Source organism: Symphalangus syndactylus, chromosome 6 (assembly GCF_028878055.3).
Source record: "Symphalangus syndactylus isolate Jambi chromosome 6, NHGRI_mSymSyn1-v2.1_pri, whole genome shotgun sequence".
NCBI classification, from domain to species: Eukaryota; Metazoa; Chordata; class Mammalia; order Primates; family Hylobatidae; genus Symphalangus; species Symphalangus syndactylus.
The window spans coordinates 70,673,667-70,694,364 of NC_072428.2; the positions used below are offsets into that span (position 1 = coordinate 70,673,667).

At 46.2% G+C, this 20,698-nt stretch overlaps 1 protein-coding gene and 2 pseudogenes across 1 annotated transcript; 1 reads left to right on the forward strand and 2 right to left on the reverse strand.

Moving 5' to 3' along the window:
* LOC129485303 (tripartite motif-containing protein 43-like) overlaps window positions 1–1,425 on the forward strand; it is a 61,180-nt pseudogene extending 59,755 nt beyond the window's left edge.
* Window positions 1,426–3,682: 2,257 nt separating this feature from the next.
* Window positions 3,683–8,763, reverse strand: LOC129485304 (cell adhesion molecule-related/down-regulated by oncogenes-like; annotated as a pseudogene).
* Window positions 8,764–16,412: 7,649 nt separating this feature from the next.
* LOC129485141 (exonuclease GOR-like) lies at window positions 16,413–17,369 on the reverse strand. Its single transcript, XM_055284350.1, has one exon. The coding sequence runs from the start codon at window positions 17,367–17,369 to the stop codon at window positions 16,413–16,415; it is 957 nt and encodes a 318-aa protein (XP_055140325.1).
* Window positions 17,370–20,698: the final 3,329 nt, after the last annotated feature.

The following is a 20,698-nucleotide window of genomic DNA, read 5'->3' on the forward strand; positions in this document are numbered from 1 at the left end:
TATACTGTTTTAACCATCCTCATCTTGTATATAATCTCATTGTATATTAGAATACTACTATTAGAGCAATAAAGAAGAATGGATAAATACGGTCAGCTTTTTGCTTTTGTTTTGTTTTGTTTTTGAGACAGGCTCTCACTCTGTTGCCCAGGTTGGAGTGTACTGGTGAGATAACGGCTCACTGCAGCTTCAACCTCCCCAGATCAAGCAATCCTCCAACTTCAGCCTCCCAAATAGCTGGACTATTGGCTGAACTGCCATGCCTGAGTAATTTTGTTCTTGCTGTTGCTGGAGAGAGAGGGTCTCACCCAGTTGCCCAGGCTTCTCTCAAGCTCCTAGCTCAAGTCATCCTCCCACCTCAGCCTCTAACAGTGCTGGGACTGTAAGCATAAGCCACTATGCCAGGCCTAAATACAGCCAATTCAACTGAAGTTTAAATTATTTGTGTTTCACTCTCTTTCATTATAAGAATAATCTGTGTCTTAAAATGTGTTCTTGAACATGAATTACTTTATGATTGCCCCTTCATAAGAATAAGAAGTTCTTAATGTTTAAGAATAATTCACAAAAATATGAAAATTCCTTCATAAACAATGACTTGAATTAATAGAAGGAATACTAGATACAGGCAGTGGATAATCAAATTTTAAATGAATTATCTTATTCTGTCCTACAATTGTAAGAGAAAGTGATCCTCCCACCTCAGCCTCTCAAAGTACTGGGAATTGTAGGTGTGAGCAACCATGCCTGGCATAAATATGACCAATAATTTAAACTTCAGTTTAATTGGCTGTTCTAATAAGTTTATGAGAGAAATATGTTTCTCTTATAGTTGTGAGGACTGGATGGGATAATGCACATACAACCTCCAATGATAGGGTAGAATCTCCACCCCGAACAGCAGGTCTAGGGTTGCTATGCCCAAGTTTCCCACTGGCTGTATCTTCCATCCCTCAAGGGATAGGACAAAACACCGGGAGACACCATCCCCCTACCTACTCCAGCACAGACTTGTAGAGCGTGTGTGAGTGCTAGAGAAGCCACTGTCAACTCCTTTGCAGTGATGCAGAGATTCATCTAGGAGGACTGACAGGCCGTAAAAACTGAGAGTTTTGCTCAATGCCTCACATTAATGATTGATTTTGAGTCAGTCATGAAAAGGTACATTCCCAAGGGCATCGTCAAAAACAATGGAGACCTCAGTTAGGAACATTAAAGAGGAGCTTGGAATCTTTAGCCTGCTTTGTACCAACAAATAAACTTCTGACAGCCAGCCAGAAGTTCACCAGAGAAAACCAGGCAAAGAGAAACCCAAGAAAAAGTGTCTTTGGATCACCAATTTCTGGAGATCTGGAAGGCTGTGTATCTGTGCCAGCCTGCACCCGCTCAAGAGCAATCAAGGTGGAACGTGGACAAATTTATTAGCACTCCCCAAGCTAACCACTGATTCATCAATAAAGAGCTTTTAGCCCTACTGGCTGAAGAGCTAAAGCACAAATTCTGAGTGAACACTGGGTGAACAATAAATTATTCTGTTCCAGGGAGTGATTCCTAGAAGCTAGACTTAAAAATAAAATCACATTCGTCTCCGGTGATCTGGAAGACTGACCATGCACTGTCGTAGCAGTAACCAGAGAGAGGATCTCTGAGCTGTTAGTCCGCTGAATGTGGGACATAATTGTCAACTTCCTGATCTGTGAAAACAGTCTCCAAGCCACACACACGTTGAATGGTAAAGGATAAAAATCGAACTAACTAGGAAGGTTTAGCCACAACTTTTGAAATACAGATTTAGGTAGAAATAGAGGTAAATAGATACGAATATTGCTGAGTTTCATGTTTAGCTGAATTCATAGTAAATATTTATCATTGTGAATATGTTCATCTCAGAAGCCAAAAGCATACCTACTCTCAGATGAAGGTTGTATATATATATATTCATTTATATGTGTGTGCATGTATATAATATATATATATTTCAAAGCAGTAATTCATATGTATATTTTTCAATTAGTAAGCTAATTTTCCAAGCACTATTTTTCATATATATATATATATATATTCCCAGCACTTTTAGAGTCTGAGGTGGGAGGATCACTTGAGCCAGGAGTTGGAGAGAAGCCTGGGCAACAGGGTGAGACCCTGTCTCTCCAACAATGGCAACAACAAAATTACTCAGCCATGACAGTTCAGCCTGTATCCAGCTATTTGGGAGGCTGAGGTCGTAGGACTGCTTGATCTGGGGAGGTCGACCCTGCAGTGAGGCGTGATCTTACCACTGCACTCCAACCTGGACGACAGAGTGAGAACCTGTCTCAAAAACAAAACAAAACCAAACAAAAACAAAAAGCTGACTGTATTTATCTATTCTTCCTTATTGCTCTAATAGCTGTATCCTAATATACAATGAGATTGTATACAAGGTGAGGATGGTTAAAAGAGTATAATGCTATTAAAATATAAATGACTACAGAATTGTATGTCTCCATTAACCTTGTTATTGGAATACGGATCCTGTCACCTCGGTAGTCAGCATAGTACCAAGTAGGTAGTTTTTAAAAAATATATCATAATCATTTATTAATGTGGAGAAGATCCTTCCAAAGACAGCTCTAATGTCCTTGTCACGCAGAGGCAGCAGTGGTCAGGAGTTCTGCTGACCAGTGCTTTAGGTGCCTGTTTAAAAGGAAGACATTCTGGAAAAAAAGTCAGGAAACTTCAGAAAATAAAAAACAACAACGACAAGCACCTTTTCTTCCAAAATAAGTATTTTCTGACACTCACACCTTCAGGCTGTTGCCCCTGTTGGAAGTGAGAGAATGACTAGTTTCTGGCAGTGTGACACCATGAGCATGCTCCTAGGCTAATGGGTCAGAGGGAAGAAATCTCTCCAAGAGAGGCTCCCGGCAGCCCTCCCCTTTTTTCTTCTGAAAATGTGTATCTTTCTTTTCAAGTCACGACTTCAAGTCTTACTTTGTTCCTACTCTTAGAAACAGTCAAAAAGAGCCCCATACCGGCCATTTTAGGAATCAATGTAATTTTAAAGCAGAGGGATACTAAAGCATTATTTGTCTGTCTGGCTTGGGTTCCTTTTCCGCATACTGCAATCATTCAACTACATCTTACACTCTACCATGTCCACGACACTGCTTATGACTAGTGACTAGAAGACTGAACATCACTTGTGCCCACGTGCAGATAGAGAGAATGTTGTCTGGTCACATCACCACTTTAGTGGAAGGCACTCTTTTAAAATTCATCAGTCAGGTCTGCTATTATAAACAACCGTAGTTGACTTGAAAGTGTTCTCAGAAAGTCTGATAATACACTATTGAAAGACGGTTTTCCATCTGAAAACCTGACTGGTGGCAACTTTCAATTGGCCCCTGCATTTCCTCTGCGCTGAAGCAGCCAAGAGATGGAATCATTTGTATGAAGGGTTCTTACTGCCACTACAGTTGTTAGAAAATTTGGAATGATCTCTCTGCCCTCCAGGTGATTGAAAGCTATGCAAAACAAGGTTGTTTCTTACTGAGAGCAAGGAAGCAACGGGTAAGAAAACTTTTAAGGCATAAATAATATAAAAGGGCACACATTTTAAGACACATTCACATGACATTATACTGCCAAAAAAAAATAAAGAATGATATTCTCCGATTTGAATTAAGATCCTTCACACAGTTCACTCCCAGGCCTGTTTTGTGCAGTTCGTTACAGGGTTGAAGTCAGAAGATGACTGGTTGTTTGCACATCCTCCACTTTCCTGGGGCCGCTGGAGGACCCCTGAGGGGCTGTCCAAAGGAACACCAGGTGGAGGCCATGTTGTCTTTTCAGCACCGTCCTCTTAGATAGGTGGCAAAATAAGAGGATTCCAATGTAAATTGTTGCTGTCCGTTTCTGAATAGACACAGCTGTCTCCTCTGCTGAACTCTTCTGGATTTTCTGTGCGAACGCAGATGACATCGTTTCTATTATCCTGACAGCACTTTTTTCCTCCTCTGTAATGACACACTTTGTGGGTTAACCAAAATCACCAAAAACTGCCACGGATACTGTTACAGGGCCACTCAAAATAATACCAATGCTATTGTTGGCAAGGGATTGGTAGAAACCCAAAACAGAGGAGTTAACAGAAAGAATTGTCAATGTCCCCTGATGAATCTTTATATGTTCCATGTTTCTATCCTACTGTTTTCCATTATTCCACCATGATCTATGAGTGGTCACATATTTGTCAGAACAATGTAGTTCTACAGGTCCACCACGTTTCTGGACGGTAGAGAGTGGCTCAGATGTAAAATAAAGTGCCAATTCTGAACTCATGGAAGAGCAGAGAATCATGACAGTAACATACAGCAGTGTCCATAGGGGTCCAAGATTCACATGCAGAGCGCCAGATTACAGAAGCAGGCAAGGCAGGCTTCCAGAGCAAAACCCAGGCCTTGATTCACTTTCCAAGGTACTACAGTTCAGGGTAATCAGACACATTCCTTAACCTTGACTCCTTTCTGCTTACTAAAGACTTTGATCAGTCTTCATGCTGTCCACAGGGAGTCTCCGAAAGTCAGAGTAACAGTTGGCTTACATCTTCAGTGATTCAAGTCTGCAAGGTGTATATGATTGTGCTTCGGGGGGGAAAGCAGAGAAGCCAGTTTCTGTACTTACAGTGGAGTTCACTTCAGTGCTGTAAACATCACCGCAGTCCTGCTTGTAATAAAGTCCAGACTAGCAATCTGCCTTTGGGTTGAGCTGTTCTCCTACAAGATAAGCTGTTAAGTCATGCCTTGATTTTAGATCTCTCGGCCGGGCGGGCTAAGCATCCAGAGTCCCTGTGGGGCCGCCGGCTGGGAAAGCCACCCTCATGTCCTTCCCTCGGACGCCCGCGGCGGCTACTATGGTGGCGGCTGCTATGGTGGCGGCTATGGCGGCAGCGGCTGTGATCCGAAGGGGTCCCTCCACGCACCACGCAGGGCAGAGGAGGCCGCGGTGTCTTGTAGGCCAGGTCGCAGGCGCTGGGTAGGTCAGGCGGGCGCTGGGTCCTGGTTCTTCTGGCACCTTGACTCTGGAGCCCGGCATCAGGGCTCAGGGTAGGGCACCTGGGGCGCGCCCCCGCGGCAGCGCTCCTCCAGGCGGAGGGGAGTGGACATGTAACCCAGCCGGTTCAAGGCTGCCCAGAGCATGCCAGGAGCAAGAGGAGGGATCCTGTGAGAGACAAGCGTGGCCGGTTATAGAGTCCGCCTCCAATAAGTAGTTTTTTAAGCCCATCCCTCTCCCTCCACTCACAAGTAGACCACAGAGTCTGTTTTGCCCATACTGATGTCTCTTTGTATTCTATGCTTAGCTCCCAATTATAAGTGAGAACATACAGCATTTAATTTTCTGATCCTACATTAATTTGCTTAGGATTACAACTTCCAGTTCCATTCCCATTGCTGTAAGAGAGTTGGTGTGCCCAGAGTAAAATCCTCCATTTAAGTTCCCATTCACGATTACACTGACTCCATTGAGAACCCTATGGTGATGGTGGCAACAGCCACTGCTGAGACCGCCATGGCTCCATAAGCCTCGATGAACACTTCCATTTATCTCATTTGCTCCTGAGAGAGTGGTGTATTATTACATCATCTGCCCATTAATATCTGATCCTTGATAGAGGTATCCTGGAGCGTCATATTTCTGTATGATATTCTGTTGGCGATTCTTCCACAGGCACGTTTCAATGAAAACCATAAGAATGAGGCCCAAGACATCCAGCATACAGCCAAGGATCCGAAATATCATGTCACTGCTTCTGTCAGGGCTGGTTGCTGGCCTCGCATTTCCTTCACTTCCTGAGGAATTCAGAGGGGTACTCAAGCCTTTCGGATACTCAAAAGCTCCCGGAGCACATTTCACTTTAATCTCGCAGATCATCACATTGCTAAACTCACTTTCTTCTTCACTGAAGCACTCCATTTTTTAATGCCATAGGAAGTTTCTGACAGCAGATGGCCAATCATGTGCCACTCCTTTGAACCTTCTGTAACATCCCTCTTATAAACATTGTCGTTGTCATTATCTGTGGGTCAGTAATAGACACAAAATAATGGAAGTGTTATTCTTACTTCATAGAATGTATGTTCACATTAGCACAACCTGAGTAACGCTGACAGCCTCCGTGTATACAATGTGAGGTCCGTTATTGCACAGTTGGAAAAAAGTCTAGGGAACCCAGTCACCTGATAAGGATGAGACGCTGATCTCTGAAAACTCTCTTCATAATGGTTGATAGCAATGATCCAAAATTTGTATGTTGAACCTGGTTCTATACTACAAACTTGCACAGACATTTTGGAAGGAAGGATATGTTCAGCTGCCACCAGCCAGTCACTGGTCCTCATCCATTTATATTTGACCTTGAAGGCAGCGATTGAAGAATTCCCAATTGCCCAAAGAAATCAAGTGACATAGACCAACGTCTCTGATGCAGTGGAGATAATCAGGTGATCTGGTGCCTCTGGAGCGCCACTGTGCCTAGATGAATCTGTAAGCACCACTCCCAAATTGTTGTTTGCAGCTTCTGAAACAACAGGATACTTGGGGATGCCTACGGGATGAAAGGACGTCTAGGTGTTTTTTGATGATGCTGTTTTTTCTTTGCTGGTTCAGAAGGTAAGCATGGCAGGCGGGTTTTCACTTGCATCACTTCTTGCTACCAGCAAGAGTTCATAAAGACCAGATGGCTCCATTTCAGCTAAATGAAGCTCACTTTCACTTCCTGGGATTCAAACCCTGTGCCAACTTCCCGTCTCATCAACTTCATAGTCCAGATTTTGATACTTCACAAAATAGGCATTGATGGGCAGTCCACTTTCCTTGTCTCCCCTCCACACCAGGTTATATGTATCTGGTATGGGGATCTCTAGGGTTTCCATTTGGTGGGGGCCTCAGGAGCAGAGATACAACAGGCATTTTTCTCTGATGTTTCTAGAAACTGCACTGAGATGTACTTTCTCTGGAAATGAGCTGAATAATACAGTTTCTGAAACATCTCTCTTTTTTTTTTTTTCATTATTCTGAGTAGCAACAAAAAGTGCGACTATTTCTCCTTTTGTTTGTTTCAAAAAGAACAACCATGAGAGGTGGTTCTGCCTGCGTGGTACCATGTTCACCTGTAGCTTCACAGATGTTTTTCTCCACATGATCCTGCATCACAGCCTGAGTATGGAGAGAGCTCAAGACAGCTTGGGACATGATGAAATAGACAGGCTCTAGGTCAAAGATTCCAGGTCTTGGTAAGTTTGACTTTTGGGATTTAGATCTAAGGACTTAAGAGAGATGGCTGGTTATCAATCCATGGCTGTCATACCAACAAATGACCGGACCCAAAATCCTGGTTGCATTGAAGGACAGAGTAACAACGTCTCCATCTACTACTCTTGTGCTTGCTGGTGTCAAAATTATAACTTGCTTGAATCCATTGACTTTTTCTATTTCAAGTCTTCCAATAGACTGCATAAATCCAATCTCATTGTCTGCTAAACACTGGTGTAGCCTAGTATCTTGCATAATAACCCCAATGAATTTCAGTCAATTTCCTGCAGTTCAGTGTCTTGAGGAAGGATGATTAGGCTGTGCATTATGAAACCAGTTATGGTTGGCAGCTGGGTTCCTACAAACATCAGAGATAAAGTGTTCTGTGGAAAATAGAGACACTGTCTGATCCTGTAGTCCCTTAGAGTAGGAGCGTGTTCAAGTACATTAACCATGGATGCCACATATTTTACATCTCCAGAGTTGTTTCCTGCCATGCAGGAATCGTTTCCAGAGTCCACTGGGTCAATGCTATCTATGCCGAGATGAGAACACAACCTTCTCCAGTTGCTTCCCGGGGCAATATCCTGCCTGTTCTTTAGCCAACACACTTGAGGAGCCAGGATGCCACTAAACACACACTCCAAAGGTACAGGGCTATGTGAATGAACAGCTAATATCTGTGAACGAGCAGGGGAAGAATGCCAAAATCATCTGAAGAAAGGTGACTCACAAGGAGCTTTTGGCCAATGGGTTCAACTTTTAATTCATGTGTGGCCAGATTATAAGCTGCACATTTGTATGATCCCTTGTCCTCTAAGGATACATTCAAAATCTAAAGATGTACTTGTGGAAGGTTTAAGTGATTCTTTGTGGAATGCTTCAGCCTCTTCCCCCGGATTTTAGCACACACCTCAGCTTTGGGGTTACTCTCTGGTACCCTGCAGCCAATGAAACCAGCACCTTTATTATTTTGCTGTGATAAAATGCTTTGTGGATGAATCAAAATCACCAAGAACTGCTGTGGATACTGCTCTAGGGCCACTTACAGCAACATTGACATACTGTTGAAAATGCATTTTGAGTAACCCAAAAGGGAGGAGCTAAGAGAAAGAAATTGTCAAAGTCTCCTGATGAATCTTAATATATTCCATGTTTCTATTCTATTTTTATCATTATGCGACCTTGAGATGTGAGTGATCACAGGTTTAGCAGAACAATATAGTTCTACAGGTCCACTACGTTTCTGGATGGCAGAGGGTAGCTCAGAAGTGATATAAGGTCCCATGTCTGAACTCTCAAAAGAGCAGAGAATCGTAAGAGTAATATTCCAGATGATGGTGTCCATAAAGGGCCAAGATGTGGATGCAGAGCGCCAGATAACAGAAGCAGGCAGGACAGGCTTCCAGAGGAAAACCCAAGCCTTGGTTCATTTTCCAAAATACTGTAGTCCAGGGTAAGCAAACACATTCTTTAACCTTGACTCCTTCCTGCTTACTAAAGACATCCATCAGGGACAGTCTTCATGCTGCCCACAGGGTGTCTCCCAAAATCAGAGTAACAACTGGCTTACATCTTCAGTAATTCAAGTCTGCAAGGTGAATACACTTGTGCTTGGGAGGGAAAGCAGAGAAGCCACTTACTCTTCTTAGCCTGGAACTCACTTCAGTGCTAAAAGCACATCATAGCAGTTCTGCTTGCAATAAAGTCCAAACTAACAATCTGCCTTTGGGTTGAGCTTTTCTCTTACAAAATAAGCTGTTAAGTCATGCCTTGATTTTAGGTCTTTCCACGGGGCGGGCTAAGCATCTAGCGCTCCCGTGTGGCAGCCAGCTGGGAAAGCCACCCCTGTGTCATGCCCTCCGGTGTGAGGCAGCCGCTGTGGTGGTGACTGTGATCTGAAGGGGCCCCTTCAGGCCGGGCATGGGGCAGAGGAGGGTATGGTGATTCCCGCGCAATGGCAGAAGCGCTGGTGGGGAGATCGGGCCGCGAGGTCCCAGCTCTCCTTGCACTGAGTGACCTCAACAGGGAACCAGGGCTCAGGGGAGGGTAACTGGGTTGGGGGTGGGGTGCGGAGTGACAGGACCCATCCCTGTGGCAATGCGACTCTGAATGGAGGCCTGCCTACAGGTAACCAGGTGGTCATAAGGCCCAACAGGAGCAGGAGAGGAGCAGGAGGAGGAGCGATCCCAGAGAGACACAGGCAAGGCAGGCTGCAGAGACCGCCCCCAGTCGGTATTTTTTTAACCCGTCCTTCTCCCGCCACCCTCAAGTAGTCCACAGAGTCTACTTTTCCCATATTGATGTCTATGGGTGTTCAATATTTAGCTCCCCCAAGTAAGTGAGAACATACAGCATTTGGCTTTCTATCCTGCGTGAATTTGCTTAGAATTAAGGCCTCCAGCTACATCCACATTGTTTTAAAGGATGTGATTTCATTCTTTTTACAACTGTATAGTATTCCATGGTGTATATGTAGCATATTTTATTTATACAGTCTACCATTGATGGACTCTTGGGTTGATTAGGTCTGTGCGATTTTGAATAGTGCAGCCATGAACATAGGAGGGTATGTGTCTTTTCAGTAGAATGACGTATTTTCTTTTGAGTATATACTCAGTAATGAGATAATTGTATCAAAAGGTAGCTCCGTGTTCAGTTCTTTGAGAAATCTCCAGACTGTTTTCCATAGTGGGTGCACTAATTTACATTTCTTGCTCTATGTTTAGTTCACAAAATTTCTACTAGACTCAGCTCAGGGTTGCGGCCCTGACTGCAGCAGGTGCTGGGGCTTCCCTAAGTCGATACTGTGCACAGGTAAAGAGAGTGCTCAGATCCCAGGGTTGTGAGAAGAGAAGCAGAGGAAGGAGTTAAGGAGAGGGCCACATTTGGATGCCCTGAGGAGGGATGACAGGCAGATGTAAGGAAGGTGGTACTGTGCTAGTCACTGGTGACATCCTCCTAGTTCCAAAATCTCCTGGAAGGCAGGAAGCCTCACAATTCCCAAGCATGCTGCAGTTCTGGAGGGCACAGGGCTACTATTCTTCCCAGCGTGACCCTCTTTTCTCGCAATAAACATGGACTCTGAAGCCAGAAGTCAAAATGAATTATCTTCCACCCACACAACACTTAAACCTTCGATTTGTGATTGAATTACACACACAGATATGCGCAGGCACACACATGCATCCGTCTCTGTAATAAAACGTCCTTAGCTAATGCTAGACAGATCTGTGATCTGTGATTATCTCTACCCTTTTGGGCAACAAGAATAGTGAATTGATTGACAAAATTGATTGACTCCTGGAAAGTAGTGTAAAAATGTAATATACATGTAAGACACATGGTGTACTCCCCCTGTGACATTAGCAGCAACATTCTCCTATAATATTACAAATAATATCAGAGGGGGTGTACACCCATAATGTACATAGCTTGTAAAATTAGGAGCAGCATCTCCCTAAGATATTATGAATAATATCACAGAATGTGTACACACATGGCTTATACCCCATGTGATGTCAGGAGTTACATCCTTCTAGTATGTTAGGAATAATACCACAAAGGTGTTCACACATGGATAACAGCGTATGTAACATTAGGATTAACATGCCTCGAAAATATTACAAATAACATCACAGGGGGTGTGCACACATAACGTACATGCCCTGTGACATTAGGAGTACATTTCCCTGACACATTACGAGTAATATCGGAGAGTGTACACCTTCTGTGACATTTGGAGTAATGTCCCCTGGATAGTACAAATAATATCACAGGGTGTACATCCCCTGTGACCTGAGGAGTAACATCTTTCTTGGATAATGCAAATAATATCACAAAATGTACAACGCCTGTGGCATTAGGAGTACCATCCACCTAGGATATTAGGAATAATATCAGAGGAAGTATACCCCGTGTGACAGTAGGAGTAACCTCCCCCAAGGATATAACAAACAAATACAGAGGATGTACATGTATTGTGACATTAGCAGTAACATCCATTAAGGATATTATGAAAAGTATCACATTGTGAACACCCCCTGTGATATTAGGAGTAACATCCCCCTACAGTGTTGGGAACAATATCACACTGTGTACATTCCTTGTGACATTAGAGGTAACGTTTCTTTAGGATATTATGAATAATATTACAAGATGTACAGCCCCTGTGATATTAGGAGTAACATTTCCATAAAATATTATGAATAATATCACTGTGTATACACGACGGGTGACATTAGGAGTAACAGCCCCCAAAATTATTAGGAATAACTTCACAGGGTGTACACCCTCTGTGATATTAGCAGTATCATCTTTCTAAAATATTACGAATAATATCGCAAAAGGTACACCCCCTGTGACAGAAGAAGTAACATCCACCAAGGATATTATGAATAATATCACAGGGAGTACACCCCCAGTGACATAAGAAGTAACATCACCCGAGGATATAAGAAATAATATGAGATTGTGTACACGCATGGTGACATCAGTAGTAACATGCTTTTAGGATATTACGAATATTATCAGAGTGTGAACACGTTCTGTGACATTAGGAGTAACATCACCACACAATATTGGGAATAATACCACACGGTATACACTGCCTGTAACATTAGTGGTAACATTTCTTTAGGATATTACAAATAATATGACAGAGTGTACAGCCCATGTGATATTAGGAGTGAAATCCTGAAAATCTATGCATGGATTTCAATTTGTTTGCACTAAAATTAACTTGTACTAACTTGTTAGAACCTTCCTGAACTAGATCTAGACTGAGGCACTAAGAAGGATGAGACATCGGTTGAAAAGGACCCCTATCAGAGCAACATGAATTCCGCTAAAATTGCAGCAAGAACAAACATCAAATGTATGGTGAACTCGGGCGGAATAACAAAGAAGTAACTGAGGTTTTATGAAAAGCTTATAAGGACACGGCCCCAAAGGAATCAGCCGTTTACCAATGTACAGCCTGTTTTAAGAGGAGATGAGAAGATAAGGAAGGTGAATCCTGCAGTGGCTACGAAAAGCTAATGCTGTGGAAACCATTGTGCACAGATCAGCTGTACTCACGAGCAGAGATTCAGTGGAAATTTTAAACAGCAGGGATCACGATCCTGTCTAAAATGCAAACGAAAAATGCGAACATCAGCCGGGCATGATGGCGGGTGCCGAGAATCCCCGCAACTCGGGATGCTGAGGTAGGGGAATTGAACCCAGGAGTCGGAGGTTGCAGTGAGCCGAGATGGCGCCACTGCACTCCAGCCTGGGCGGCAGAGCGAGACTCTGGAGCAGAAGAGGCCTTCTGGTTTGGAGAGTGTTCCGCTTTTCTGCTCTGGCTCCTCCCCATCTTTGCGGTTTTCCCTACCTTTGCTCATGGATGCTGGTGACCTGCCGATGGCGTTATGGAGTGTATGTTCTTTTAGTTGATGCTTATGCTATTCCTTTCTGTTTATTAGTTTTCCTTCTAAGAGTCAGGACCCTCAGCTGCAGACATGTTGGAGTTTGTGGAGGTGCATTCCACACCATGTTTGCCTAGGTTGGTGGGAGTGTAAACTAGTTCAAACATGGTGGAAGACAGTGTGGCCATTCCTCAAGGATCTAGAACTAGACATATCATTTGACCCAGCGACCCCATTACCAGGTATACACCCGAAGGTTTATAAATCATGCTAGTGTAAAGACACATGCACACGTATGTTTATGGCAGCACTATTCAGAATGCAATGACTTGGAACCCAACCCAATTGTCCATCGACGATGAGAGGCTGCATTAAGGAAATGTGGCACATAAACACCAAGGATTTCTATGCAGCCCCCAAAAAGGATAAGTTCCTGTCCTTTGCAGGGACATGGGTGGAGCCGGAAACCATCATTCTGAGCAAACTGTCACAAGGACAGAAAACCAAACACCCCGTGTTCTCACTCGTAGGTGGGAATTGAACAATCAGAACACTCGGACACAGGGTGGGGAACGTTACACACTGGGGCCTGTCACGGGGTGGAGGGCGGGGTCAGGGATAGCATTGGGAGAAATACCAAACGTAAATGATGAGATGTTGGGTGCAGCAGGTCAGCATGGCACATGGATACCTATGGAAGAAGCGTGCTCTTTGGGCACACGCACCCTACAGCTTAAGGTATAATAAAAAATACTAGTGGGGAAATAACTTTTTTGTGTATTTGATTCAGGTTCTTTTGGGTAGTTTACTTAGACACTTTATGCAACCTTGAGATGCCTCAATACAAGGACACGAAGGTTTCCGTGACAATTGACATATATCAATACCTATTTCACATACGTATTTTATCAATTCAATGCTGCCTCAAAATACCACACTTTTTTCAGAATTGGGTAGAGTGTTTCTGAAAAAACTAGTGATTAAATTAGTGCCTCACTTACATTTTCATTACATTTCTATGACTACTACAGATGTTTGACTTCTCTTGGGTGCTGTAAAACTATTCTCTTCTGAGTACATTGCTGTTTTCGTGATGTTTACCTTATTGCCTGTTAAGGCCTGCAACCCAAATAATTCGTCCAGTCTCTCATTACAGACCAGTGTGGCAAATGGAAACCACAATGAGTCCCAGAGCGCAGTGTCTTACACCTGTAAATCCAGTACACTGGGAGGCGAAGCATGGCTGATCATTTGAGGTCAGGAGTTCAAGACCAGCCTGGCCAACATGGTGGAACCCCATCTGTACCAGAGACACAAAGTTAGCTGGGCATGGTAATTCTGCCTCTTTAACTCAGCTGAGGTAGGAGAATCGCTTCAACCCGGGAGGCAGGTTCTTCCTTTCTGATCTCAGCTGAGGCAGGAGACTCACTTGAACCTGGGAGACAGGGGATCTAGTGAGCCGATATCAAGCCACTACACCCCAACCTGGGCGACAAGAGCGAAACGCTGTCTCAAAACAAAGCAAAACAACAACACTAAAACTGTTTTGTATACCCTATAGAATACTATGAAGCCTCAAAAATTAAAGAAATCATATCATTTGCAACATGAATGAGTCTACAGGAGGTTACAGTGAGAGAAATAAAGCAAAGGCCAGGCATGGTGGCTCGTGACTGTAATCCCACCACTTTGGGAGTCCGAGGCAGGTGGAGCACTTCAGCCCAGGAGTTGGAGATCAAACTGGGCGACGTGGTGAAATCCCATCTCTACAAAAAAAATACAAACATTAGACAGGTGTGGTGTTGGACGCCTGTAGTCCTAGCTACTCAGGAGACTCAAGTGGGAGGATCTATTGAACCCGGGAGGTGGAGGCCGTGGTGAGCCGTGTTGGTGTCACTGTACTCCAGCCTGGTTGACAAAGTGAGACCCTGTCTCAAAAAGTAAATAAATACATAGTAAATTTTTAAAAAGCGAGCACAGAAAGTCGAGTAATGCGGGACCTGACTGATACGAGGAACGTAACATCGTTGAAATCATAGCTGCAGAGAGCAGAACGTTGGTTCCCCGAGGCAGGTGCCAGGGAGGGTTTGGGGAGATGTGAGTCAAATGATACCAAATTTCAGACAGGAATATTTCTAGAGATCTACTGAGCGGAACGGCGACTACAGTGAATAACTATGTATTGCCTACTTGAAAATAGCTGTGGGAGTAGATTTTAAACGTATTCTCATCACAATAATGTCAGGAGGCGAGGAAACGAGTGTGTTAATTAGCTTGATTTGGTCATTCCACAATGTATACATACATGAAGCCTCACGTTGTACACCATAAATATATATAATTTTCACTGGTCTATTTAAAATGAAAACTTAAATACATTATACAACTTAAATGATATAACATACAATAAAAAAGACTTTTATTTGTTAAATCTCCACAGAAGGAGTCTAAGTCCTAAAGGAAAATAAACTTCGAGGAGTGGTAAAATCAATCAGAAACGTCCCATTTCAGTGCTTCCCGAAACGTGTCTGACAGAGTGGACATCCTGCTGTTCACTAACTCCTTGTTCTGGAACAGTTAGTGTGTGTGTATATATGGGTGTGTGGGCTTATACACAAAAAGTAAATTAATGGTAATGAAAGCATTCTGATTCTCAGTTTAATTTAGTTGTGTATACAGACACACCCACCCCGCCCCCCAGACGCACATTTATCAAATCAGGCACTCCACTAAAACTAGCTACTTAGTGTGTCATCTCTCTCTGCAGATTCAAAAGAGAAACGTGAATTTTGAGTGGCATGATGGTTCGTTGCCTCTTGGAGTCCAGTTGGAAGTTGACTGACTGATTGGGACATTGTCATTGGTTGGTCTGGGTGGAAGAATCCACTTGGACCCTTAATTGAACACCTACTATGTGCCATCGTTTTAAGGCTGCCCGTGTGTTGCTTCGTTCATTCCTCACCATGACCTCCTGATCACACTTTGGAGATCAAACACCAGAAGCGCGCAGAAGCTATTTGTCCAGTGTTACAAAGCTACTAAGTGGTGGAATTTGAATGTGAACCCAGATGTGTAATTCTAGAGCCTAAGTGCTTCACCCACCTCCCTGTGGTGGCTCTACCGAAAAACAGCTAAGCACGCATTGAGAAGCTGAGGACTTTCAGGTTGCTTTTAAATGATTTTTCTTTTCAATGTTTAAATTCATACCAAGATTGACTGGGCGCCTGCCCAGGGGATGCGGGAAAAATCGGGTGGGGGTGGGGAGGTTCAGAAAGCCCCACAGAAGGGGAAGATGCCCAGGACAGAAGACTGTCAGGAGGCTGTTGGGTCAGGGGGTTCGCCTTGTTCTCAGAAGCCGCGGAGGTTCAGGTGGGCTGGGGGAGGCGAGTGGTAGAAGGCCAGAGGTCTGGGAGGGACCGAGGGATGGGGACAGGCGCGAGGGGCAGCGGCAGGGACTCGGGGGACTGGGAGTGTGGGCTCGGGCCTCGGGGAGCCAATTGGTGGAAGGACAGAGGTCTGGGAGGGGCAGAGGGATGGGGACAGGGGCAACGGCCCGCGGCAGGCACTCCGGGGGACTGGGAGTCGGGGGTCGGTGTTAGTCTCGGCTTTTGGCCCTGTCCTGCCGCTGGCTGCTCCCGTTTCTTTCGCTTTGCGGCGCGGTGGACAGGGTTAGCTCTCGGGATTGAGGGCGGTTTTGGAAGCGGCCTGGGGCTAAGGACAGGCCAGGGCGGCGGGAGAGGCGGACCGCTGGCATCGCTGGATCTGGGCGCGCTGTCGGACCTTCCACATCACCAGCTGCAGGCAGGCGTTTGCGTCCTCGCTGGAGTTGTGCCCGTCCTGGCTGTCCTGGATGATGTGTCCCAGGTAGTCGGCCGCGAGATTCCTGAGGGAGCGCTTGTAGGGGAAACCCAGGTAGTGCGGGAAGAGCACGGCCGTGTCCACCACGGTGCTGTGGATGAGCTTCAGGGCCAGCAGATCGCTCTCCAGGCTGTGCCCGATGAGGATGGTTTGGGCGCTGAAAAAGCTCAGCAGGATGGCTTGGACTTTGGGCAACGTGATGCTCGTGTTGGCGACGTCGGCCTCGGTCACTCCGGAAAACCTGGTGTTGTAGTCCACGATCTCGTTGTCGGGCTTGACGAAGGTGTCGTACACCACTCGCATGTCGGCGTCCACCACGGTGACGCGGGTCAGCTCCAGGCCGTGCGTGGTGTAGCACATCTCACAGTCCAAGGCGTAGATCCCTGGATAAGCGTCTCTGGAACACTCTTTCTCGAAGGTCTTTACGAAGCCATCCAGGCTGTCCTTGCAGCCATCCCGCATGTGCTGCTTTGCCACCTGGCAGCCCACGGAGCCAGGAGCCGCTGCACAGCAGGTGTACTGGCTAACCCGGCCTCCAGCCACTTGGCTCGAGCGGACCCGCCCCCAGTGATAATAACACAACTGGTCGCGTACACAGCGGCCCGAGGAGGACATCAGGTACTCGGTGCCACAACGGCAGCAGACCCTGCAGGAGGAGTCGCCCGGCCCCTTCCTCTGGCCAGTGAAGAGGACTGCGCCTCCGGGCTGCTCGGGGTGCGGGAAGGGGTAGCCGTTCTCCTTGAGCTGGTCCTGGGTGAGCAGGAACTCCTGGAGGCGGCTGTACAGGGCGGCCCTGCTGAGGCCGGGCATGGAACTGGAGGTCAGGCCCTTCAGTCTCTTGAGGGTTTTCAGGACCACATTCAGGTACACGTTCTTGTTGGGGCTGCAGTCGTAGGCCGCCTTCTCCTCGTTCAGCGCCTTCTCCTCGGCCTCCTGCTTGGAGGCGCAGAACTTGAGACACTCTTTGGTGTACAGTTGGAGATAGCCTCGGCGGATGACGGCGGGGACTTGGCACCCCGACCTTCGGAGGATAATGGGTTTCTTCAAACGCGGTAAGGATGGACGACGGACGATCCGCTTAGAGCTGATGGTGGTGGAGGTCTTGTCTGCCATCCCCGACCTGTTGCATGTCTTCCGTGGCTGTCTGCCGACCTTGGAGCCATTGGAGCGTTGGCTTCTGCTGGCCACCCGGGTTCTCTTGGCATCTTTGGCACCAGTGGCCAAGCAAGGGCTGTGAAAGTGTGCGATCCTCTTCCTCTCCCTGGGGGCTGAGATGCGGACTGCGGAGGGTCTCTCTGCCAGCTTTGGGGCGGCTGGCAGGCAGCAGGCCGATCCCCGCTGCGCAGGGAAGCACCAAGCCTCTGTCACCATCTCGGGCCACGCAGGGGGCACAGCCGGACCCGTATTCTCGGGCTCCGTCTGGATCCCTACAGATGCTGAGGCCTGCTTGTACATCTGGGGCACCCAGAGCCCGAAGCTCTGGGCAGGCTGATGAGAGGGCAGTGGGAATTCTGGAGCCTCGAGGGCCGCCTCCTCGGCCGCCTTCTTCGCTTCTGGATAGCCAGGTGGGAACCAGCAGGGAGCTGTGGTTCGCAACATCTCGCTGCCTTCGGGAGCACCTGCCCTGCTCTGCTCCTCTCCCAACTGGTGGCTTCAAGTAGTGCCGCCGCGGATGCGCACCGCCTTTATACAGGCACAGGGCTCTTCTGTGAGAGAGGGTGGACTTCTCCTTGATTACATTGCTACATCGATCCAATCACACTGAACCTCATCTTCCACCAAACTCCAGCTTGCGGGGGGGCTCAGGGTCTGCTAATGGAAGCAACCCGGACTACTGGTTGCTAACCTTGGAGCTAGCTTGCTTTTCCTGAGAGTCTTAACGGTCCCTGCTCAGCAGTACCATAATGGCTAGTGGAACTGAGCCACATAGCCGCACATTGAGTTTCAGGGAGGTTGGTCAACTTGCTCGGGCCCACACAGCACCCCCACGAAGCCGGGACTGGGTCAGACTTCTGCTGCCTGCTAGTGGGCAGGATCTGTCTGGGCTTGCCTTTCCCTGCTCTGTGCACTCCTCCACCGTGGGCAGTTTGAGGACAGGAAGTGGACTGCACCCACTTCTCTCCCAGGACGTGGACAGCGTTCAACACACGGGGTCTTCAAAAACCTCATAGAAAGTGTACATGCTGGAAATCTTTGCATGGATTTCAATTTGTTTCCACTAAAATTAACTTGTACTAACTTGTTAGAACCTTTCTGAACTAGATCTAGTCTGAGGCACTAAGAAGGATGAGACATCTGTTGAAAAGGCCTCCTATCAGAGCATCATGAATTCCGCTAAAACTGCAGCCCGAACAAACATCAAATGTATGGTGAATCTCGGGCGGAAAAACGAAGAAGTCACTGATGTTTTATGAAAAGCTTATAAGGACAACGCCCCAAAGGAATCAGCCCTTTACCAGTGTATAGCTTGTTTTAAGAGGAGATGAGAAGATACGGAAGGTGAATCCTGCAGTGTCTACGAAAACCAAATGCTGTGGAAAGCATTGTGCCCAGAGCAGCTGTACTCACGAGTAGAGTTTCAGTGGGAATTTTAAACAGCAGGGATCACGATCCTGTCTAAAATGCAAATGAAAAATGCGAACATCAGCCGGGCACGATGGCGGGTGCCGATAATCCCCGCATCTCGGGAAGCTGAGGTAGGGGAATTGAACCCAGGGGTCAGAGGTTGCAGTGAACCGAGATCGTGCCACTGCACTCCAGCCTGGGCGACAGAGCGATACTCTGGAGCAGAAGAGGCACTCTGGTTTGGAGAATGTTCCGCTTTTCTGCTCTGGCTCCTCCCCGTCTTTGCGGTTTTCCCTGCCTTTGCTCTTTGATGCTGGTGACCTGCTGATGGGCTTATGGAGTGTATGTCCTTTTAGCTGATGCTGATGCAATTCCTGTCTGTTTGTTAGTTTTCCTTCTAACAGTCAGGTCCCTCGGCTGCAGATCTGTTGGAGTTTGCTGGAGGTGCATTCCAGACCCTGTTTGCCTAGGTTGCTGGGAGAGTCTACTAGTTCAAACCTGGTGGAAGACAGTGTGGCCATTCCTCAAGGATCTAGAACTAGACATACCATTTGACCCAGCGACAACGTTACCGAGTATACACCCGAAGGTTTATAAATCATGCTAGTGTAAAGACACATGCACATGTATATTTATGGCAGCACTATTCAGAATGCAGACTTGGAACCCAACCCAATTGTCCATCAACGATGATAGACTGCATTAAGAAAATGTGTCACATAAACACCCTGGATTACTATGCAGCCATCAAAAGGATAAGATCGTGTCCTTTGCAGGGACATGGGTGGAGCTGGAAACCATCATTCTGAGCAAACTGTCACAAGGACAGAAAACCAAACACCCCGTGTTCTCACTCATAGGTGGGAATTGAACAATAAGAACACTCGGACACAGGTTGGGGAACGTCACACACTGGGGCCTGTCACGGGGTGGAGGGCGGGGTCAGGGATAGCATTGGGAGAAATACCTAAGGTAAATGATGAGATGATGGGTGCAGCCGGTCAGCATGGCACATGGATACCTACGGAACAAGCGTGCTCTTAGGGCACATGCACCCTACAGCTTAAGGTATAATAAAGAATACTAGTGGGGAAATAACTTTTTTGTGTATTTGATTCAGGTTCTTTTGGGCAGTTTACTTAGACACATTATACAACCCTGAGATGCCTCAATCCAAGGACACGAAGGTTTCCGTGACAATTGACATATATCAATATCTATTTCAAATATGTAGTTTATCAATTCAATGCTGCCTCAAAATACCACACTTTTGTCAGAATAGGGTAGAGTGTTTCTGAAAAACTAGTGATTAAAATAGTGCCTCATTTACCTTTTAATTACATTTCTACACCTACTACAGATATTTGACTTCTCTTGGGTGCTGTAAAAGTATTCTCTTCTGAGTACATTGCTGTTTTCCTGATGTTTACCTAATTGCCTATTAATGCCTACAACCCAACTAATTCGTCCAGCCTCTCACTACAGGCCAATGTTGAGAATTAAAACGTCAGTGAGGCCCAGCGTGCGGTGGCTCACACCTGTAAAGCCAGTACACTGGGAGGCCAATCATGGCT

Bases quoted from the DNA above. Each gene is read 5' to 3' on its own strand.
- LOC129485141 (XM_055284350.1), bottom strand. From the start codon at position 17,369: ATGCCCGGCCTCAGCAGGGCCGCCCTGTACAGCCGCCTCCAGGAGTTC.